The sequence below is a fragment of the Ranitomeya imitator genome, chromosome 10 (assembly GCF_032444005.1).
Source record: "Ranitomeya imitator isolate aRanImi1 chromosome 10, aRanImi1.pri, whole genome shotgun sequence".
Classification (NCBI taxonomy): Eukaryota; Metazoa; Chordata; class Amphibia; order Anura; family Dendrobatidae; genus Ranitomeya; species Ranitomeya imitator.
Window position 1 is genome coordinate 141,720,893 of NC_091291.1, and position 24,665 is coordinate 141,745,557.

General features: G+C 44.5%; 1 protein-coding gene across 7 annotated transcripts in view; it reads left to right on the forward strand.

Annotated features, from left to right (window-relative positions):
* The first annotated feature begins 4 nt into the window (after positions 1-4).
* The window catches only part of FEZ1 (fasciculation and elongation protein zeta 1), a 68,706-nt gene continuing 44,045 nt past the window's right edge, over positions 5-24,665 (forward strand). For 2 of the 7 annotated variants that reach the window (XM_069741544.1, XM_069741547.1), the window contains exons 1-2: positions 74-205; positions 7,579-7,712. In XM_069741544.1, coding sequence (XP_069597645.1) covers positions 7,661-7,712 — 52 coding nt within the window. In that variant the 5' untranslated portion in view covers positions 74-205; positions 7,579-7,660. Of the gene's footprint in view, positions 222-7,577; positions 7,713-16,697; positions 16,888-24,665 lie in introns of those variants that run through there. The other 5 variants (XM_069741551.1, XM_069741552.1, XM_069741546.1 and 2 more) reach the window with 4 other exon arrangements.

Here is a 24,665-nt window from a genome sequence, read left to right on the forward strand (position 1 = left end):
TCCCGCCTTTTTGTTATCTGGTCACAGAGAATCGTGTTCTGAGTTTTCTGACAGGATTTTTTTTTTTTTACACATAATCTAGTTTCCTGGGCATTTTGCGAAAAATACAGGTACTGCTGAGGAGCCATACTTTAAACCGTGATCGTTGTATGTAAAAACGAGCTGATTCTCCAGGGACGGACGATGGTGACGACGGCAAACAATGGTGACTAAAAAAAAATGTAAAGAAAAAAAATCATTTTCAGTGACCAATAACGGTTTCAACTTTCTGCAGCAAAACCAATTTTTTTTTTATGGAGAAAATGTGGCAATTCTAAATTGTTTTTGTTTGTACATATTCATGTACATCATGCTTTAAATTTCTGTATTATATATCTATCACCTTGTTTTAATTGTTTGCTCTTTGTAGCCCTGTGACAGGAGGACTGACATGGGAGCCTTCAGCCGCCTTCACGTCCTGTTCACACTATCACTCACACGCTGCCATCATATAGTTGTATAATGGCTCCTTAATGTCGCCGTACATTGTGGGGTGGGAAGGGGCTGTTGCGCCTGTTCGCCTCGGACAGATGTGTCGGTATTGGGGCCTCTTCTCCAGGGTCGGACTGGGGTCATGGGGCATTGTCTGCTACGTTGTTACCAGAATCGGTGTTCTGAGGACACCCATACTGTTAACAGTTGTGAGGGAGCACAAAGTCGCTGACTTAATGTCGCCGTACATTGTGGGGTGGGAAGGGGCTGTTGTGCCTGTTCGCCTCGGACAGATGTGTCGGTATTGGGGCCTCTTCTCCAGGGTCGGACTGGGATCATGGGGCATTGTCTGCTACGTTGTTGCCAGAATCGGTGTTTATCTGGTGTTGCCAGAATCTTTATTATGATGGAATATAGGCTGAACTGGATGGACAAATGTCTTTTTTTGGCCTTACTAACTATGTAACTATGGTGTTCTGAGGACACCCATACTGTTAACAGTTGTGAGGGAGCACAAAGTCGCTGACTTAATGTCGCCGTACATTGTGGGGTGGGAAGGGGCTGTTGTGCCTGTTCGCCTCACAGATGTGTCGGTAATGGGGCCTCTACTCCAGGGCCGGACTGGCAAATGCCAGAAGGGCCAGTCTGGTCATGGGCTGCCTTGTCTGCTATGTTGTTACCAGAATCGGTGTTCTGAGGACACCCATACTGTGAGGGAGCACAAAGTCGCTAATGTCGCCGTACATTGTGGGGTGGGAAGAGGCTGTTGTGTCTGTTCGCCTCACAGATGTGTCGGTAATGGGGCCTCTACTCCAGGGCCGGACTGGCAAATGCCAGAAGGGCCGGTCTGGTCGTGGGCTGCCTTGTCTGCTACGTTGTTAATAGAATCCGTGTTCTCAAGACCCCCATACTGTTAAGAGTTGTGATGGAGCACAAAGTCGCTGACTCCGTCACTTACCCCAGCAGCCACCGGTATCATTAGACATATTGGTCTTGTAAAAAATCTTGCTTTCTTCCATCCAGGGTAATATTAGTAATATATCCCATCTGGGCACGAGGACAACATGGGCCTGTGTGATTTCAAGTGTCAGGACTGAATTTCAGCCCCAGTCCGTACCTGGTCTACTCTGTTCCCGGATCTTCTGCCTTATGGCCACAAATCATCCGCCTCTTTGGGACACACCATGTGAGCAGTTTGGGCCATGTTCACACATTTGCAGCTTTTTTTTATGCAAATTTTAAACAGCAAAGTCTGAGATTTCAGAAATCTCCTGCACACATTTTTTGTTTTTTTCCCTGACTGAATTAGAAAACTTCTGCAGACAGTTGTCACTTCTTGTAGCAGTTTTTCACACACACAAACAATGAGGAAGTGCAAAAAACGTAGGTATCAGGTTTTGCTGCGTTTTTAATTCAAAAACCTTCGTTGCATCATGATTTTTTATGCACTAAATGTAACTGATAAAAATGCAAAACCTCCTTTTTTGTAAGCAGCTTCTTTACTTCCAGGAGAGCAGGTTTTGCCTGCAGAAAAAAAACGCAGCAAAAATACAACGTGTAAACGTAGCCTTAAAGGGACACTGTCACCTGAATTTGGAGGGAACAATCTTCAGCCATGGAGGCGGGGTTTTTGGGTGTTTGATTCACCCTTTCCTTACCCGCTGGCTGCATGCTGGCTGCAATATTTGATTGAAGTTTATTCTCTGTCCTCCATAGTACATGCCTGTGCAAGGTAAGATTACCTTGCGCAGGCGTGTACTATGGAGGACAGAGAATGAACTTTAATATTGCAGCCAGCGGGTAAGGAAAGGGTGAATCAAACACCCAAAAACCCCGCCTCCATGGCTGAAGATTGTTCCCTCCAAACTCAGGTGACAGTGTCCCTTTAATGCAAATCTAGCACATGTGCGCCGCTCATTCCATCAGGCTCACTGCATCTCTGAAGCCCGGTGTTTGTTTCCCGGCTTCAGAGGCACCCATGTCCAGAAGACTGCTTCCAGTCATGCGCAGTGCGCAATTCTGAAGCTGAAAAGCGTACACCCGACTTCAGAGTCGCAGCGACACTTTCGGAATGAGCGGCACGCATGAGTGGTGATGACGCCACTCGTGTTAATTTTGTTATCACAACCACAGAGGCATAATATGGAAAGAGGGCTGACTAGTCTGTTGAAAGTAATTCCCCATTTACTAGTCAAAGCACTCATTACCATGGCAAACGGGGACAATATAAATGTTTTTTTTTTTGTTTTGTTTTTTTTTTTAACCCCTTTCCAATAGGCGCTGTACATGTACGGCATCATGAGGGCTCACGCCGAGCGCCGCTGCGACCATGTGCGGGTGTCAGCTGTATGTGAGAGCTGGCACCCTGCAGCCACACCCACGATTTTTTGCTAGCACCGATTGTAGACGTTTAACCCCTCTGATGCCAAAAGTGACAGCGACATTGAGAAGTATCGCACAGGGAGTGAGCTCCCTTTGTACTGATTGTCCCCTTGGTGACTTCTGGCTGCAAGGTCAGCTATATGTCACTGTATAGTAATGGGACAATTATGAAAAAAAAAATTGTTAAAATGTTTAAAAAATAAATAAACGCCAAATAAAGAACAAAAAATGAAAAAAACATTAATCCAATAAATACATTTATGTAAAAAGAACAATAAAAGTACACATTTGGTATCCCCATTGTCTGGAACAACCCGACCTATAAAACTGTCCCACGAGTTAACTCCTTTAGTGAAAACAGTAAAATAAACAAGGCAAAAAACTATGCTTTATCTTCATACCGCCGAACAATAAGTGCAATAAAACAACATCAAAAACACAATGTGAATAAAAATGCTACCTCTGAAAATGTCATCTTGTTCCACAAAAAAACAAGCCACCATACAGCTCCATCAGCAGAACAATAAAAAGCGTATAACTGTCAGAATAAAGTGATGCAAAAACAATTTTTTCTATAAAACGATCTAAATGTGGTATCGCTTTAATCGTACTGAACGAGCCTCAAAAGTAGTTTTCGACCACATATGGGGTATCGGTGAACTCAGGAGAAATTGCACAACAAATTTTGGGGTCCATTTCCTCCTGTTAACCTTGTGAAAATGCAAAATTTGGGGCTACATTTTTTTTCTTTATGGTATAAAATGTCATTTTTGGTTTTTCACTGCTCAATGTTATAAATGTTTGTGAAGTAGTTGGGGGTTCAAGGTGATCACCACACATCTATATAAGTTCCCGGGGGAGGGTCTAGTTTCTAAAATGGTGTCACTGGTGGAGGATTTGCATAGTTTCAGCACAGCAAGGGCTCTCCAAACGCAACATGGGTATGCCAATTATTCCAGAAAATTTTGCATTCAAAAAGTCAAATGATGCTCCTTCCCTTCCAAGCCCTGCCATGCGCCCATACAGTAGTTTATCTTAACATATTTGGTATCCGCGTACTCAGGAGAAATTGCTCAACATATTGTAGGGTCCATTTTCTTCTGTTACCCTTGTGAAAGTAAAAAAAAAAAAAAGGTCTAAATTAACATTTTTATGAAAAAAAGTTAAATGTTTATTTTTTCCTTCCACATTCCATTAAAGGGAATCTGTCACCCCCAAAATCGCGGGTTAGATAAGCCCACCGACATCAGGGGCTTATCCACAGCATTCTGTAATGCTGTAGATAAGCCTCCGATGTATCCTAAAAGATGAGAATAAGAGGTTATATTATACTCACCCAAGGGCGATCCCGCTGCCGGTCCGGGGCCTCCTATCTTCATCAGATGACGTCCTCTTCTGGTCTTCACGCTCCGGCGCAGGCGTACTTTATCTCCCTGTTGAGGGCAGAGCAAAGTAGTGCAATACGCAGGCGCCGGGAAAGGTCAGAGAGGCCCGGTGCCTGCGCACTGCAGTACTTTGCTCTGCCCTCAACAGGGAAAAGTACGCCTGCACAGGAGCCGCAGCGTGAAGACCAGAAGAGGACGTCATCTGATGAAGATGGGAGGCCCCGGACCAGCAGCGGGACCGCCCCTGGGTGAGTATAATATAACCTCTCTTTCTCATCTTTTAGGATACATCGGAGGCTTATCTACAGAATGCTGTAGATAAGCCCCTGATGCCGGTGGACTTACCTCACCCACAATTTTGGGGGTGACAGATTCCCTTTAATTCCTGTGAAGCACCTGAAGGGTTAATTAACTATAATGTGCTTTTGAGCACCTTGATTAAAAGTTTGAAAATTGCAAACTTTTCGCCAAGTTTCCAATTTTTTCCACTAATAAATTAAGTCATATCAAAGAAATGTTACCACTATAATGAAGTACAATATGTCACAAAAAAAAAGCAATCTCAGAATCAGTGGGATCCGTTGCAGCGTTCCAGAGTTGTGAACTCATAAAGTGACAGTGGTCAGTATTGAAAAAAAATTGGCCTGGTAAGGAAGGTGAAAACGAGCTTCAGGGTGAAGGGGTTAAACCTCATTTGTACAGAAAAATGTTATACAGGACTGGTTAGGCAGGGAATTTACTCATAAAGAGCTACGATCGCTCTGATTGGCAGTTTCACTTTCAACAGCCAATCAGAGCGATTTGTAATATTTCACCTATGAGAACTGGTGAAATATTACAATCCAGCCATGGCCGATGCTGCAATATCATCGGCCATGGCTGGAAGCCCTGATCTGCCCCCCACCGCCACCGGTCTCCTCCCCAGTCCTCCGTCCTGTGCTCCGCTCTCCTCCGTCGTCCTGTCTGCTCCCCCCGTGCTCCGATCTCACCACCCCCCCCCGTGCTCCGATTCCCCCCCCCCCCCTCATACTTACCGAGCCTCCCGGTGTCCGTCTTCTCCATGGGCGCTGCCATCTTCAAAATGGCGGGCGCGGAAACGCTGCGTTGTATTTTCCGCAGCATGTCAATTCTTTGTGCGGATTCCGCAGCGTTTTACACCTGTTCCTCAATAGGAATCCGCAGGTGAAATCCGCACAAAAAAACACTGCAAATCCACGGTAAATCCGCAGGTAAAACGCAGTGCCTTTTACCTGTAGATTTTTCAAAATTCGTGCGGAAAAATCTCACACGAATCCGCATCGTGGGCACATAGCCTTAGGGCTTGGGTTGGAAATAGGGTTAAGATTAGGCTTGTGGTTAGGGTTATGGTTAGGGTTAGGGGTGTGTTGGGGTTAAGGTTGGGATTAGGGTTAGGGTTGGGATTGGGGTTACGGGTGTGTTGGGGTTAGGGTTGTGGTTAGGGGTGTGTTGGGGTTAGGGTTGTGATTAGGGTTATGGCTACAGTTGGGACTAGGGTTAGGGATGTGTTGGGGTTACTGTTGGAGTTACAATTGAGGGGTTTCCACTGTTTAGGCACATCAGGGCTCTCCAAACGCAACATGGCGCCACCATTGGCAGGAATCAATCTTGCGTTCAAAAAGTCAAATGGTGCTCCCTCCCTTCCGAGCCCTGACGTGCACCCAAACAGTGGTTTACCCCCACATATGGGGTATCAGTGTACTCTGGAACAAACTCATCAACAAATATTGGGGTCCACTTCTCCTGTTACCCTTGTGAAAATAAAAAATTGCTTACTAAAAGATCATTTTTGAGGAAAGAAACATGATTTTTTATTTTCACGGCTCTGCGTTATAAACTTCTGTGAAGCACTTGGGGGTTTAAAGTGGTCACCGCACATCTAGATAAGTTCCTTGGGGGGTCCAGTTTCCAAAATGGGGTCACTTGTGGGGAGCTCCAATGTTTAGGCACACAGGGGCTCTCCAAATGCGACATGGTGTCCGCTAACGATTGGAGCAAATTTTTCATTCAAAAGTCAAATGGCGCTCCTTCCCTTCTGAGCCTTGCTGTGTGCACAAACAGTGGTTTACCCCCACATGTGAGGTATCATTGCACTCAGGGGAAATTGCCCAACACATTTTAGGATCCATTTTATCCTGTTACCAATGTGAAAATGAAAAAATTGAGGCTAAAAGAATTTTTTTGTGAAAAAAAAAAAAAAAGTGCTTTTTCATTTTTACGGATCAATTTGTGAAGCACCTGGGGGTTCAAAGTGCTCACTATGCATCTAGATAAACTCCTTGGGGGGTCTAGTTTCCAAAATGGGGTCATTTGTGGGGGAGCTCCAATGTTTAGGCACACGGGGGCTCTCCAAACGTGACATGGTGTCCGCTAAAGAGTGGAGCCAATTTTTCATTGAAAAAGTCAAATGGCGCTCCTTCCCTTCCAAGCCCTGCCGTGCGCCCAGACAGTCGTTCCCCCCCTACATATGGGGTATCGGCGTACTAAGGCAAATTGTACAATAACGTTTGGGGTCCAATTTCTCTTTTTACCCTTGGGGAAAATAAAAAAAATTGTTGCTAAAACATCATTTTTGTGACTAAAAAGTTAAATGTTCATTTTTTCCTTCCATGTTGCTTCTGCTGCTGTGAAGCATCTGAAGGGTTAATAAACTTCTTGAATGTGGTTTTGAGTACCTTGAGGGGTGCAGTTTTTAGAATGGTGTCACTTTTGGGTATTTTCAGCCATATAGACCCCTCAAACTGACTTCAAATGTGAGGTGGTCCCTAAAAAAAAATGGTTTTGTAAATTTCGTTGTAAAAATGAGAAATCGCCGGTCAAATTTTAACCCTTATAACTTCCTAGCAAAAAATGTAAAGTAGACGTGTGGGAAATGTTATTTATTAACTATTTTGTGTCACATATCTCTCTGGTTTAACAGAATAAAAATTCAAAATTTGAAAATTGCGAAATTTTCAAAATTTTAGCCAGATTTCAATTTTTTCACAAATAAACGCAAAAATTATTGACCTAAATTTACCGCTAACACGCAGCCCAATATGTCACGAAAAAACATTCTCAGAACCGCTAGGATCCGTTGAAGCATTCCTGAGTTATTACCTCATTAAGGGACACTGGTCAGAATTGCAAGAAACGGCCAGGTCATTAAGGTCAAAATAGGCTGGGTCATGAAGGGGTTAAAAAAAAAAGGTAAATGTCTCCATCTTCCTAATAAACCATGTTTACTTGGATCTGTCCCCAGCACCCGATGTGCTGATATGTGGATCATGCCACATCTCTATTTATACAGCACATAGAACGTATGTATTTTACCTCCACTCAGGACTATTTCTCACCCGGCGGAACACTGGATCCTCGTTACTATGGAAACTACATTAACATGGCAACCCTGTGATGGTCTGTGAATGGGAAGCGGGTGCATTGTGGGAAAACTCATGATAACGTTCAAGGAAGGAGGTGAGTGAAATTCTTTCATTTCGTATTGTTCTAAGGGCTGAATAATTAGACCATACAATAGACTGATGTAAAGGGATTCGTCTCACAGTATTGGATTTGCAGACGATAGCCGAAAAGTAGCATAAAATGCATATAAATGTCTCTTCTATCTGTGTGCTGCAATCCTAACACAATGACGTCGTCGTAATGTTCCATCAATGATTGTTTATGTGGTGTCAGTAGACAACAGGGGGCGCCACGTTGGTTGCTAATGTGTGAGGGAAAAAATGCACAGTGTTATTATCAGACCCGGAGGCTGGTAACAATATAGAGAGCGACAGACACAGTGTTGTAGGGTGTACACCCAATGCCCTGGGCACAGGCCATTGTTAGAAAATGTCTGTGATGTTACAGAAATCACAGACAAATATTAAAAATATATATTCCTTGCAAAGAGCATTAGTCACCGTTACATGGGCGCCAGTTCTAAAATAATTTTGCCGGATGTGTAGGGCATTGAGTTGGTCAAGCTTTGTTCACTTTCACAAATTGGTTGGGCATTGTTTACTTAACATATTACTAATTTAAAGGGAATATGTCTAATAAAAAAAACACTTAGTCTACAGATACGGGGTTAATCTGCAGGTTTATAGCATTCTGATCCTGCCCTGTGCCCGCACTTAGAGCCCCGATGCCAGGAAGAAATTAACTTTCTATCCCCCTCGCTGGCAGCCTCGGTTTTCAGTCATAGGAGTGGTGCTGTCGCGGATTCTGTCACCACTCAGTATATAGAGGGCACTGACTGACAGCTCACTCATCATTTGGACCGGCTGTCAGTCAGTGCTGGGGCTTGGTTTCACCCACTGGCGCCACCCCTGTGACTGAAGCCGAGACGCTGCGAGGGGAGTAAAGTCAATTTCCTCCCGTCAGCGGGGCTCAAAGTTCAGGTGACGGACAGGTTCAGAACGATATTAAAAGGAGGTTTTTGTTTGTTTTTTTGTTGTTGTTTTTTTAAGGAAGTAGTATAACTTTTATCATATGTGGACCTTTGGACAAAATGGGCACGTGTTATGTGAATATTTGATGTCTGTCTATGTAGCAATACTGACTGGTGGATTATCCACGCTTATATTCATAGAATTTATCCCTGTTTTGATATGTCTGATTATGAGCAGCTATAAGGAGATGGGACACATTAGTATTTAGGGCATTTGCGTATATCTAGGGTACCAGTCTCTAGAGTCAGGCAGACACCATAGTAGTGTTTTAGTGGTCAGCCCCTTTCATGCAGACAATCCCTCATAATAATCATAACCACAATCTCCTTTTCACCCACACTTTGAGACTTTGAGATATCATCAACTATTGTCAGTTTACTTCATAGTTTGGATATTGTAACCAATTGCTGCTATTTATCATTAGGATTATATATTTTTTTGTTTTGTTTGGGGTTGTCTTCTAACTACGGTATATAATTAAAACTGTTTGTTTTTAGGGGATTGTCTTGTAAGTCAGAACGCCATTACCTTGCAGATTAACCCCATATCTGCAGGTTATAATAGCATCTTTTTTTTTTTTCACGTAACAGAATCCCTTTATTTTAACTATGCTAATACTAACAGCCATGCCAATGTAAGAAGATCAAGACATTGTGGTTTAAACTTGAAAAAATCAGAAAAATGAGTTTCACATCCTGCTGCACCTGCGGTTTTTTTTTTTGTTTGTTTTTCAACAAAAAATTATAGCATCATTTTTACACTTACTCATTGCTTTCTAATGGGGTGGAAAAAAACACTGAAAGAATTGACATCGTACTGTTTTTAAAAACACAGCACTTTTACAATTCACTCAGGAAAAAATTGTGTGTGCATGTTACTTCTGAAATATCGTAACTATTGCTGGTACTGTAAAACGCAGATTTAGTTTGCACAGTTTAGCAAAAACGCAATGTGTGAACATAGCCTAAAGGGGCTTTTAAAAGTTTTCAAGGGAGAAGGGATCTTAAACTATACACTTGTATTCACAGCACCAAATAGACTTGCACACCGCACAGGAGAGAGATGCCATCATGTAAAATATGCCATCGTGCTCCTATAACTCGCATACCGTAATAAGAAGCTTCATCCATGCACTATACCCTGCTATATTCACACCTTAGTTCAAGTATAGTTATCGGGGTCCACCTGGCACCTTTGGGGTGCACATATTACAGGACATTTTTTTTTTTCAAGAGTTTTGTTTTCTTGATTTTTAAATGGAACAGAAGACCCGAATTCTGTGCTCAGTTGTGAACCAAGCCTTACCAATTACATTATTTGGTTCAGTTGTCTCTTTATATAACTTTAAGGGTAAATTCACACTAGCCGTTTTTTAATCCTTTATTTCATGCAATTTTCAGCTGCGTTTTACAGTACTAGTAATGTCTGAGAATCCAGAAATATCATGCACACACATATTTTTTTTGTCATCAGTATTTTGTGCTATGCATTTTTTTTTTTTTTTTTTGCCCAATAGAGCACGTCACTACTTTCATGTTTTTCTTTCTGCGGTTTTTTTTAACCATTTTTCACACATTGACCTGAATGGGTGGTGAAAAAATGCTGAAAATCCGCAGGTATCAGGTTTTGCTGTGTTGTTTTGTGCCAAAACCTGATTCTGTAGAATAGGACTTTTTGTTTCCACTAAACGTTATCATGCACAAGAAACAAATCTAGGGTGCCAAAAACGCAGCAAAAAAACAGGTGTAGGGATCAGCTTTTGCTGCAGAAAAACAATGAAAACAATGCCTAGTGTGATCTTACCCTTAAAGATAACTTTAAAAGTTTAAACTTGATAGGCCCAAGGATATGCTCACGTCATGGACAGGGACAGCTCCTCCATCTTCAGGTCTGTGCGCCCTGCTAGTGTCCTGGGATAAAGTCCTGCAGGTGACATCATGTGACCACTGATGATAGTCAGCAGCTGCTGATCGGCTGCAGCATCCTAGTTTCGTCCATACAAGACACCTCAAGCTGTCACTTGATTCATGCTTCGTCATTCTTCATGTCTGCTACATTGCCTGTATCCCCCCTGTTCTAGTTCGTTTTTCTGCTGTTGTCTTATGACCTCAATCCATGGCTTCTTATCTGGTTTTGGCACAGCTGTGTTTTCCCTATAACTACATACTGACTAATAATTATGTCTATAGCGCCAACATATTCTGCAGCACTTTACATTTCAGAGACAAATATATTTTTGGTCGATATTCTGTCCTTTTAACCAATGTAATTCAAAGGGATTGTGTCATCTGAAAATGAACTGTTGATTAAAGTAAGTTTTTGTGTTATGCATATACATTTTTTTTTTATTTTGTCAATGTTGTTGTCTTGTTTTTTTTCAAAATCACGATCTTTATAAACAAAAACTAAAATATAGAAATCTTGTAATTTTCACACTGGCCACTGGGGCTTTATTACACTCCTACTTAATTTCAGGAAGTTTTCAGAAAACTCATTATCAGGGGCTGAATTATAATAACCAGTAACCTCTCTATATACATAGCCACCATTCACAATAGGTGATGTCACAGCTCACCTCCTCCTCCTGTACAATGACTGATAACACCTCTATATACAGTAGATAACACAGTATCCACCATCCACAATAGGTGATGTCACAGCTCACCTCCTCCCCCTGTACAATGACTGATAACACCTCTATATACAGTAGATAACACAGTATCCACCATCCACAATAGGGGATGTCACAGCTCACCTCCTCCTGTACAATGACTGATAACACCTCTATATACAGTAGATAACACAGGATCCACCATTCACAATAGGTGATGTCACAGCTCACCTCCTCCTCCTGTACAATGACTGACTGATAACAGGAGCAAGCGACACTACTCTGTCCTCTTCCTGGACCTGTCTTCTGCCTTCGACACGGTGTACCATTCCCTCCTGTTACAGATTCTCTCCATCTCTTGGCATCACAGACTTGGCCCTATCGTGGATCTCGTCCTATCTAACAGACAGAACATTCAGTGTCTCCCTCCCCCACACCACCTCCTCACTTCGCCCCTTGTCCGTCGGTGCTCATCAAGGCTCAGTCCTAGGACCCCTACTCTTCTCCATCTACACCTTCGGCCTGGGACAGCTTCTAGAATCCCACGGTATGCAGTACCATCTCTACGCCGATGACACGCAGATCTACCTATCCATTCCTGACCTCACCTCCTTACTTGCCAAAATCCCGCACTGTCTGTCTGCTATTTTAGCCTTCTTTTCTGCTCGCTTTCTACAACTGAACATGGACAAAACAGAATTCATCTTTCCCCCATCTCACTCTACCCCTCCACCAGACCTATCAATCAATGTCAATGGCTGCTCACTTTCCCCAGTCCCACACGCCCGGTGCCTCGGGGTGATCCTCGACTCTGCCCTCCCTCTCTTTCAAGCCATATATCCAAGCTCTTGCCTCCTCCTGCCGTTTCAAACTAAAAAATATTTCTCGGATCCGCGCATTCCTTGACCGCGACACCACAAAAGCACTAGTGCATGCCCTTCTCATCTCCCGCCTCGACTACTGCAACCTCCTCCTCTCTGGCCTCCCCTCTAGCACTCTGGCACCACTCCAATCCATCCTACACTCTGCTGCCTGACTAATCTTCTTGTCTCCCCGCTATTCCCTGGCCGTTCCCCTATGCCAAGCCCTTCACTGGCTTCCTATTGCCCAGAGACTCCAGTTCAAAACCCTCACAATGACATACAAAGCCATCCACAACCTGTCTCCTCCATACATCTGTGACATGGTCTCCCGGTACTTACCTACACGCAACCTCCGATCCTCACAAGATCTCCTTCTCTACTCCCCTCTCATCTCTTCTTCCCACAACCGCATCCAAGACTTCTCCCGTGCTTCCCCCATACTCTGGAACTCTCTACCCCAACACATCAGACTCTCGCCTACCATAGAAACCTTCAAAAATAACCTGAAGACCCACCTCTTCCGACAAGCCTACAGCCTGCAGTGATCCTGAACTTACTGAACCACCGCACAACCAGCTCTACACTATCCTAGTGTATCCTCACCCATCCCCTGCAGACTGTGAGCCCTCGTGGGCAGGGTCCTCCCTCCTTATGTACCCGAGTGCCTTGTTTTTTGCTCATGTTTAATGTATTTGTCTATATTTGCCCCGTATTCACATGTAAAGCACCATGGAATAAATGGCGCTATAAAAATGTGTAATAATTATCTCTCTCTCTCTCTCTCTCTCTCTCTCTCTCTCTCTCTCTCTCTCTCTCTCTCTCTCTCTCTCTCTCTCTCTCTCTCTCTCTCTCTCTCTCTCTCTCTCTCTCTCTCTCTCTCTCTCTCTCTCTCTTCTATTATCTAATTGTCTAAAGGTACCGTCACACTAGACGATATCGCTAGCGATCCGTGACGTTGCAGCGTCCTCGCTAGCGATATCGTCCAGTGTGACAGGCAGCAGCGATCAGGCCCCTGCTGTGCTGTCGCTGGTCGGGGAAGAAAGTCCAGAACTTTGTTTCGTCGCTGGACTCCCCGCAGACATCGCTGAATCGGCGTGTGTGACACCGATTCAGCAATGTCTTCGCTGGTAACCAGGGTAAACATCGGGTAACTAAGCGCAGGGCCGCGCTTAGTAACCCGATGTTTACCTGGTTACCATCCTAAAAGTAAAAAAACAAACGCTACATACTTACCTACCGCTGTCTTTCCTCGGCGCTCTGCTTCTCTGGTCTGGCTGTGAGCACAGCGGCCGGAAAGCAGAGCGGTGACGTCACCGCGGCCCTGCGCTTAGTTACCCGATGTTTACCCTGGTTACCGGGGACCTCGGGATCGTTGGTCGCTGGAGAGCTGTCTGTGTGACAGCTCTCCAGTGACCAAACAGCGACGCTGCAGCGATCCGGATCGTTGTCGGTATCGCTGCAGCGTCGCTAAGTGTGACGGTACCTTAAGGGTCACCTCCGTCTGTCTGTCATGGAAATCCAAGTCGCTGATTGGTCGCAGCAAAACAGCCACGACCAATCAGTGACGGGCACTTCCCGCAGTCAGTGCCCGGCGCCCGCATACTCCCCTCCGGTCACCGCTCACACAGGGTTAATGCCGGCGGTAACGGACCGCGTTATGCCGTGGGTAACGCACTCCATTACCGCCGCAATTAACCCTGTGTGTCCCCAACCTTTTACTATTGATGCTGCCTATGCGGCATCAATAGTACAAAAAATGTAATGTTAAAAATAATAAAAAAAAAAAAAAACTGCTATACTCACCCTCCGTAGTCCACCGAGCCGCTCGCGCCTGCCGACATCTTCTGTTCCCAGCGATGCATTGCGAAATTACCCAGAAGACTTAGCAGTCTCGCGAGACCGCTAAGGCTAAGTTCACACTTTGCGGATTCCACTGCGGATTTTTCCGCAGCAGAATTCCAAAATCCGCAGTGAAAACCCGTCGCGGTTTTTACTGCGGATTTATCGCGGTTTTTACTGCGGTTTCTTCTGTGGATTTTCATCTGCAGTTTCCTATTGGAGCAGGTGAAAATCCGCAGAAAAGAAGTGACATGCTGCGGAATGTAATCCGCTGCGTTTCCGCACGGTTTTTTGCGCAGCATGTGCACAGCGTTTTTTGTTTCCCATAGGTTTACATTGTACTGTAAACTCATGGGAAGCTGCTGCAGATCCGCAGCGGTCAAATCTGCTGCGGATCCGCAGCAAAATCCGCAAAGTGTGAACATAGCCTTAGTCATCTGGGTAATTTTGCAATGCATCCTGGGACTGGAAGATGGCAGCAGCCGCGCGCCTATCGCTGGAGCTTCGGTGAATCCCAGGGGTGAGTATATAACTATTTTTTATTTTAATTATTTTTTTTTAACAGGGATATGGTGCCCACACTGCTGTATACTACGTGGGCTGTGTTAGATACCGCGTGGCTCTGTGCTGTATACTACATAGGCAGTGTTATATACTATGTGGGCTGTGTGATAAACTCCGTGGGCTGTGCTAGATATTACGTGGCCATTGTTATATACTGTGTGGGCAGTGTTATATACTACGTGACTGGGCAATATACTTCGTGGCTCTGTGCTGTATACTACGTCGCTGGGCAGTATACTACGTGACTGGGCAATATACTACGTGGGCTGTGCAATATACTACGTGGACATGCATATTCTAGATATATATATTTATTTAATTAGATGAAACAAATAATAATATTCCAGGCGCTGGACGAATTGAATTCTCACCGCCATACAATAAGAGAAAAAAGAATGGCTCTACCTGTGGCAATACATTTTTGTCTCCCAAATCATAACATTATGGACATGAAATTACTTGTGTTAAAAGGTAGCTTCGAATCTCAGAGAGACAGAAGAGTCTGGGAATACAAACCGATAAGGACCTTTGACACACTTAGTGCAGGAATGAATGTATCGCATGGATTTATGTCTTTTTACATCAACTAAGGAACTTGCCCCTCAGACTATGAGGGGTCATCACAACAGAACCAGACCCCAATAAAACAATCCTTATCTAAGAACTGGACCAATATTTATGGACATAACTGTTTATCACTCATGGTAATTCTGCTTCATGTCACCTGTCTTATCCATGGTTTTTCCCTTTTTTTATTTATTTATTTTTTTCTATACTATGTTGTGCATAAATATGTGATTCTTCAGAATTTGTTTTAGTCTTTGCCTGATGAAGAGACCTGTGTAGTCTCGAAAGCTGCAATTTGTTACCATCTTTTCAGTTCGCTATTAAAAGGTATCAACCACTGAGGACTCTCAATTCTAAATATGTTTCAATAGAAGATGTTTTTCTAAAAACTTCTATCGAACATGTGACAGTGCTAGTATGACGTACAAGTGCTCTCTATTTTTTATTTATCTTTTTTCAAGAACCTATAAACCTCAGTTGGCTTGTTAGTCTGTGACTGGGATTGACAACGTATACGCTTTTATTTGTTTATATTTTTTTGCACACAACTTGGTCTGCAATAAATTCAGATGTGAACATACTGATAGATGATAATGGATGTGAGCATCAATCCATGAAAATTGTGCTAGAATCATGGATGTCTGATTGAACCCTTAGTAAATAAAAAAAAAAAAAAAAGTATCCAAATTCTCAGATGTTATACTTTGCTATTATGGACTCGGATTATAGGGTATCGCCTAACCTGGTGAACTTGCATCCATCTATGTGGTTCACCCCTCCCATGAGTACATATGTTGGATTTTCAGTCACAGATGACATTATGGCTGTAATTATTTGGGGGATAATCACGGCACAGAGATAATAGTACATATCGTCTTATTTTCAGCAGCTTCCCTCCTCTCTCGCTCTGTGCTTGGAACACTGCAGTATTGTTGTGACTGAATGGAGGAAATTAGTCAGTGACGCCGCCGGTGACAGGACTGCGCTGCCAGTCTACAATTATTTGGTTATATCGGCACGGTGGTGAATATATCGCACTAGTTCGTTTTTTGTTGTTTTTTTTGTCATTTATATATTAGCTGACCCAGTAAGGTCAGAATTAATTTCCTGAGAAGTGTTTTCATTTTTACAGTCTTATATTAATGCAGGGGTGTAGATGTGAAATACAGATATATACATGGTGTATTGCAGAACACTGCGGCCTGGCACGGCGGGCTGAGCGGTTCACAAGGTACCCGCATACTACGCCTATACGCGGTGGGTACTTGTGTGCCGCTCTGTACAGTGCCCAATTACTAGTCTATACGGTGTGTTGTTATTCTCCCCCCAGAAGCAATTATTACAGAATTATGGTCCTTGACTCCCGGCGGAGTATTTCATCGTGGTTTTCTGCCTGCTTTGTGCAGAATTGTGCATATAATAAACATAACTTGTGTTTTCCATTCGCCACGACAGCACCCACGAGAGAGGGGATCCACCCCTAGGAACAGGAAACCTACAGAGAGATAAAAGGGGCGGCCCCCCCTCGCTCCTCAGTTGGTTTCCTGTTCCTAGAAGGGAACCCACAGAGAAGACTCTTTGGATTACAGAAGAGGAAGGTCCGCCTGAATGCCGCCTGTCCGTCTCTGCTGAGAGACAGGGGCTCCAGGACGGATGGACAGAGTCGAGGGTTCCTGCTGGTTCCCCCCTCATCTGCTATAACATGGAGCAACAATGTCCCTCGTTGTAGATTGTGACCAAGGAGGGTACCTCAGGTAAGGGGCCTCTGATTTCGGCGCTCCGTTTCCTTGATGGCGGTGAAAGCGGCCGGTAAGCAACAGGGATGCCAGCGCAGGTGCAGTGCAGCGGCGCTCCCTGGGTTCCGAAGGCACAGTGTCACTTCCGGGGGTGGTGCAGCCTTGCAGGAAGGTCGGGTGAAGCGGCCGGCAATTGACAGGGACGCCGGCGCATGCGCAGTGCAGCGGCGCTCCCTGGGCTCCGAGGGCAGTGCAGCCTTACAGGAAGAGGTCGGCGCTTAATGGTAAAGCGGCCGGCAAGCTGCGGGGACGCCGGCGCATGCGCAGTGCAGCGGCGCTCCCTCATCTCCGGGGTCGCGATTTCACTTCCGGGGGCGCCGCCATATTGAAATTTATGAGCGATCCTCCCCCCTGGGCTACACTACGGCACTGGTAAAAAAAAAAAAAGAGAGAGAAAGGGGTGTGTGAGTCTGGCGCTATAAATTACAGCTCAGCTGTGTAGGAGGTGCGTCTGGAAGGGAGACAACATGTCGTCCCATGAGGAGATTTCTGAACACCCTATGGAGGAGTTAATTGTACCCAGTGAGAATGTCAGGAAGAGAAGTGGTGCAAAAGTGAGCGACTCCACTGACAAGTCAGGGAGGAGGTCGTCCCGTGGCACACCCCAGGCCGAACAAAAGAACCGAGACCCGGTATATAGAGATACTTCGGGGTGAGTTTTTTTACTTAGCTTCATGAAAGCTTATGTTGGTGTCCTCTCCTTATGTATTTGTAGGGGAAGAGGACTGGGAAGACCAAGCACGTGCAGTGTGCAATATGTACTGAGCCCTTACCTGATGCTTGTAACAAAAAATTGTGCCAAGCTTGTATAGATAACACCCTGCGGCAGGAAGAGTCCGTTAAAATGAGTGAGATACGGCTTATGATTCGGGAGGAGCTTCAGGGGTTACGAAGCAGTCCGTCTGTAAATATGGAGAGGAGAGTTAGCAGAGCATCCTCGCCTAAAGCTGACACGTCGGCAGAAAGTGGGGAGGTCGAGTCAGATGTCTCCCAGTTATCAGGATCATCAGATGAAGAGGACTATGTCTGCTTTCCCACTGATGGCATAAATAACTTAGTTAAATCCGTAAGGAGTACTATGGGGGTTTCTGAATTAAAAGAGCCTCAGACTCAGCAGGAGGTGATGTTCGCGGGTCTTTCTCAGCGAAAGGGCCATGTGTTTCCAGTGAACCAGGCTATAAAGGACCTGGTCAAGAAAGAATGGAGTAAGGGTCAAAAGGGGTTTGTGCCGGTGTCCTGTAAGAGACGCTACCCCTTTGATGATGAGGACTTGGCCACCTGGGCTAAGGTACCTGTAGTATCTACCGCTCGCCGTTCCGCTTTGCCGGTAGAGGATGCGGGTTCTTTGTCCGACCCAATGGACAGAAAATCTGATGCGCTTCTCAAAAAATCATGGGAAGCCTGTGTGACTGCATTTAAACCTGCAATCTCTGCTACATGTACTAGTAGATCCATGTTGGTCTGGCTAGAGCAGCTTGATCAGAACATCAGAAGTGGCGTGTCCAGGGAGAAGTTGCGAGCCTCCATTCCATTGATCAAGGGGGCTGCGGCATTTATATCTGATGCCTCAATAGACTCTCTCCGCCTGGCAGCGAGATCAGCTAATCTCTCAAATACGGCCCGTCGGGCATTATGGCTAAAGAACTGGAAGGGAGACGCCCAATCCAGAGCTAAGTTGTGTGCCATTCCCTGCCAGGGTGAGTACCTCTTTGGAGCTGTCCTGGATGACATTCTCACTAAGGCGGGCGAAAGGAAAAAGGGGTTTCCTAATCCCTTTATTCCTTCCTACAGAAGGGCGTTCAGGAAGCCACCATTTGGAAGGAAAGGAGGCTTTAAAGACCGCTGGAGTAACAGGGAGTTCAGGCAGAAGGGCAATTTGTTCAACAAGCGCCCCTTCAAACCAGCGGATAAGTTCTGTGAACCCTATTCCACCGGTGGGCGGTAGATTGCTGCAATTTGTTGGACAATGGAAAGAGATAACGGCCAATACATGGGCCTTAAATTTAATTTCGTCAGGTCTCACCTTAGACCTCATCCGGAAACCTCCGAATTCTTTTCTTCTTACATCCCTAAAATCCAGGCTGCAGCAAGAAGCGCTGGAAACTGAAATCAAATCTCTTTTGTCCAAACAAGTATTAATAAAAGTTCCACCATCTGAAATAGGAAAGGGCTTTTATTCTCCCTTATTTCTGATAACTAAGCCTGATGGGTCCTTTAGGACTATATTTAATTTGAGGAAGTTAAACACCTTCATAAGACCTAAAGCCTTTAAAATGGAGTCCATTCGGTCAGCCATTAAAAATTTATTTCCCAACTGTTACATGGTGGTACTGGATCTTAAGGATGCTTACTACAATCTGCCTATACACCGGTTACACCAGCAGTTTCTTAGAGTAGCAGTTGTAATAGATGGTCAGGTTTGTCATCTGCAGTACAGGGCAATGCCCTTTGGCCGATCTATGGCTCCGAGGGTGTTCACGAAATTGTTGTTGGAAGTAATGTCTTTTTTGCGGTTAAAAGACACACTAGTCATCCCGTATCTAGATGATCTACTAATAGTAGGAAAGGACTCCCTACAGTGTGAACAGAGATTGGAAGAGGTAGCCTTTTCATTGCAATCTCTTGGTTGGATTATTAATTGGGAGAAATCCAGACTCCGGCCTGTTACATGTCAGAAGTTCCTTTGCCTCCTTTTAGATTCAGTTGAGCAAATATGTTGCCTGCCAGATAGTAAAAAGACCTCCATAATTGATAAAGTGAACTTGGCAATCAATAGGCGTAGTATGACTTTGAGAAGTGCCATGTCGTTGCTGGGGTCTTTAACTTCTTGTATTCCTGCAGTTGAGTGGGCACAGTTTCATACCAGGCAGCTGCAAAGATTTATATTACAGGAGAGTATTGAAAATCAGGGATGTCTAGATCAGATAGTTTTTCTTCCGTCAGAAGTGGTACACTCCCTCACATGGTGGTTAGATTGGGGAAATCTGTCAAAAGGAGTCCTGTGGGTAATCACTCCGTCAAATATAGTCACCACAGATGCTAGTCCTGATGGTTGGGGAGCACATTTTCGAGATCAGATGGTCCAGCGTCTCTGGTCCAGATCAGAGTATAGTAATTCTTCTAATGTAAAAGAATTGAGAGCTGTATATTATTCCCTGCTCCACTTTCTTCCTCAGCTGCGAGGCTCTCACACAAGGGTCCTCTCCGACAACATCTCTGCGGTGGCCTATCTAAACCGTCAAGGAGGTACACGGTCAGACACTCTTATGGAGGTGGCGTCAGACATCATAAGGCTAGCCGAAGGTCATCTGTTGTCCTTGTCAGCGGTACACATAAGAGGGGTAGACAACTTTCAGGCCGATTTTCTCAGTCGTCATACTCTTCATCAGGGGGAATGGATGCTCAACAGGAAGATTTTCAAAATGATAACAACTCGATGGGGCATGCCTCAGATAGACTTGTTCTCAACAAAATCCAATCGACAGGTCAGGATGTTTGCCTCCCTGTGCAGGCTGGACAATCCAGACATATTAGATGCCCTTCAGGTACCATGGACATTCGACCTGGCATACGCATTTCCACCATGGAATCTATTGCCCATGGTGATAAGGAAGATAAGAGAGGAAGGGGCAGGAGTTCTGCTAATAGCCCCCTTTTGGCCCAAGAGGCCATGGTTTTCATGGCTCAGAGCCATGTCAGTGACAGATCCGTGGATTCTGCCTCTGACCGACAACATGCTGTCTCAAGGTCCGTTTTTCCATCCTCAGGTGAAGGGCATGAACTTGACTGCCTGGAATTTGAGAGGCAATTACTAAGCAGGAGAGGGTTTTCTAGTGGATTAATATATACCCTTATGAAGAGTAGAAAGCCTTCTACCACCAAAATTTATGTTTAGAGTCTGGAAAAAATTTCTTCAGTTTCACACTACACAAATTTCTTCAGAGGTGCCTATATTTTCAATACTGGAGTTTTTGCAAAAAGGACTAGAATTGGGACTTTCAGTTAATACTTTGAAAGTTCAGGTCTCAGCATTAGGAGCCCTCTTCAGTTATGATATCGCAGGTGATAGATGGATATCCCGTTTTATATCTGCATGTGAACGATCAAAACCAATAAATATCCCACAGGTGCCCCAGTGTGGGATCTATCTTTGGTCCTGGATGCATTGACACAAAGCCCGTTTGAGCCTATTCATGCAGCCTCATTGAAGAACATTTCATTGAAAGCAATATTATTAGTAGCTTTGGTATCAGCTAGAAGAGTGAGTGATCTGCAGGCGTTGTCAATCGATCCTCCATACCTATCTATAACACCTGATAGAATAGTTTTGAAAACAGATCCATGTTACCTACCTAAGGTGGCCACTAGTTTTCATAGATCCCAGGAGATCGTATTACCTACTTTTTATAAGGACCACTCATCTCCAGAGGAAGTAAGACTTCATACCCTAGATGTTAAGAGGACTATTCTAGCCTATTTAGAGAGAACTAGGGACTGGAGGAAGAGTAGGGCCCTGTTTGTGTCTTTTCAGGGTAGAACCAAAGGATCCAGAGTCACGAAGGGAACATTATCTCGTTGGATCAGAGAAGCTATAACGTTGGCTTACAGAACCAAAGGAAGAGATCCTCCAATGCATGTGGGGGCTCATTCCACAAGGGCCGTATCAACTTCCTGGGCAGAAAGGGCGAACGTGCCAATAGAACTTATATGTAAGGCCGCAACTTGGGCTTAACCGGGCACCTTCTATAGGCACTATAGATTGGACCTATCCGCGGCTTCTGATCTTACCTTTGGGGTTTCGGTTCTTGACTCAGTTAACCCACCCAATTTATAGTCTCTGAAAATCTCTCGTGGGTGCTGTCGTGGCGAATGGAAAATACCGGATTACTCACCGGTAATGCTCTTTTATAGAACCCACGACAGCACCCATTCACATCCCTCCCTTTTCCTTATATAGTTGCACGTGGTGCTTTTTTGGTGAGGTGTAAATATTAGAAGGATATAGTATAAAGTTGTAAATATGTATATATGTATATATACCTGAACCTATTAACTAAAAAACCTGGCGGCGGTTCCTCCTATTCTCTGTAAAACAACTGAGGAGCGAGGGGGGGCCGCCCCTTTTATCTCTCTGTAGGTTTCCTGTTCCTAGGGGCGGATCCCCTCTCTCGTGGGTGCTGTCGTGGGCTCTATAAAAGAGCATTACCGGTGAGTAATCCGGTATTTTTAAATGTTAAATCTCAGCAGTTCTGTATTAAGAAAAATCATTAAAGGCTGCACCAAATCTGCACCAAAACACCATGATAATTAGAATAGGTCACTGTTCATTTTGGTGCAGACACCTCCAAAAAAGAAAAGCAACATTTTTGTAGGTGGGAACACGAGGTATAATGGATTATATATAAAATGCTGAGGTTTTTGTTTTTTGCCTTTTTATGTTCTACATCTAGTCCTCTGACCTCCTTATGCATTGATAGTATACAAGTGTTACTATGTATCTGTCTGCGTCTTTACATGGAAATTCTCGGGAATTTGATGCGGTTTTTTTTGCTGTTGCTGGTCTTTTGAGGTAAACGCCGGTGATGTAATGGGAGACTGAAACCAGTCCGGAGGTTTGTGATCAATTCTGTCTTTTTGGCAGGGAGACCGTGATGGGTCTTGTTTTGGCTTCGGCACCTTTAGGGATTTCTGTCTCCATGGTAACAGAACCAGGGGCCTCGCTGCCGAGACTGCAGAGATGAATGCAAATGGGTGCATTGCTCCACAGAAAATGACATGGTTACAAGCCAGGCGGCTCGTGAGCTGACGCTCCGTAACATCCGAAGCTCCGTAACGTCTGAAGCTCAGTAACATACGAAGCTCAGTAACGTCCAAAGCTCTGTGTTTATTTACAGCTGACATTCTGAGACGTTCGTACAGCAAATCCTCATCACAGCCAGTAACGCCGACCCTACACGATAGATTTGCGTTGGCGAATCCCGCTGATTGACAAGAGATCTAAGAAAATCAGTGTGTGCGAAGAAAGGACTGGTGGATAAAATAACATTTAACCTTCCTGCTCCTGCGATCCCCAGTGAGATGAGCGGCATCATGTGTTTACAGACACTGATGATATATGAATAAATGCTTATAGGCAGATGGCGCACAATGCTTTCTGACAACATGGTTTCATTATATCGCGCTGTCTAGATGAAGTCTTAAAAATCTGACTGCGTAGACTTCTCTTTTTTTTTTTTTTTTTAAGGATTTTTTTTTTTTATATATGAGTTTTGTGTTAAAGCATACTGCTGGGCGATTGAGGTGAGGTGGTAGGTGACGGGTGTCCTTCATATACCTGTTACATGACGCACAACATTACTGAGTGCCAACTGCTATATATCTAGGGTGTGTAATGGTCCCACGATCAGGAAGCAGCAGCGCTTTGGACATTTTCGCTGCGTTGTAATCACGCAGGTAAATCCGCATGTGTTCACTAAACCAGGCGGATTTAGTGCATTCAAATATATTCTATTGTTGAAATTCGTGTTGTGGAGTCTAGGGTCTCCGCAAGAGAAATTGACATGCTGCGGCTAATAAACCCACATCGCATATTAGTTTTCGCCGGTGATCCTTCTAGAATTCCCATTCACTATACTGTAACATCTGGCCACTGCGGTTTTGACGCTGCATAAATATCAGACTTCTGTCAAATGAAAAAAGTCACATCTGAAGCCAATGATTGTGCCTGTGATGTGGGGGTCATTGCTGCTAGGGAAAGCCGAGGAACACAAGGGTCCGGGAACGAAGTGGCAGCTGAGGATCGGGCTTCGGGCTGGTTAGGAATACCTGCGTTTGTTTCTTTGTAACATTCTAGGATGTTTTCAAAATCATTTTGTCTGTTTGTAGAACCCCTTTTAAAAGCTGGTAAGATAGCTACAGCTTTTTACAGATGTCTCCTGTTATGCAGCTGCTGCTTTGTGCTGCTGGGGTATGACCTACAAGAAAGTCTTCTTCCCCCTCTGGCAGCTTAAAGAATTGTCCCTTCTTACTTCCCTTCAGAAGGAATCTTCTTAGCCATATTGCTAAGTGATGCAGAGGCTCTGCTCCTTTCCAAGACAGCAGGACACCCAGGATGAAGACCATTTTCGGTTTTAATATCTACGCGTTTCAAAGTTATCCAGCGTCTTCCTCCGTATACAACCACAGTATCAAGTTGGATAACTTTGAAATGCGTGGATATTAAAACCGTGAATGTCTTCATCCTGGTTGTCCTGTTTTTATCCGCGGAACTTCACCAGCAGCGCAGAAAAAGCACCTATGCGTCCTTTCTGAAGATCTTTTTGTTTTTTTTGACTTGTGGCTTCCAGCAGCTGGTTCAATTGCTCAGAAAGTTTTGTGTATCACAATCCCACCAGGTGAGTAAGTACTCTATATCTGTTATACAATTACCACCAGATAAAACCCTATTGCACAATTTTTACTCCCTAGTTTCCTTCCTGGAAAGCAGGCAGAATGCTTTTTCTATTGGTTATCATGTAACCAGCAGATCACAATATATAGACTTGGCTATGGGAAAGTGAGCATGTGTCTCCTCCAGCACTCGTCTCATTAGGTGGTGGTGACTGAGCATGGGTGTCCTCCAGATCTCGGCACATTAGATGTTGTGACTGAGCATGTGTGTCCTCCAGCACTCTGCTCATCAGGTGGAGGGGACAGAGCGTGTGTGTCCTCTAGCCCTCGGTACATTAGGAGGAGAG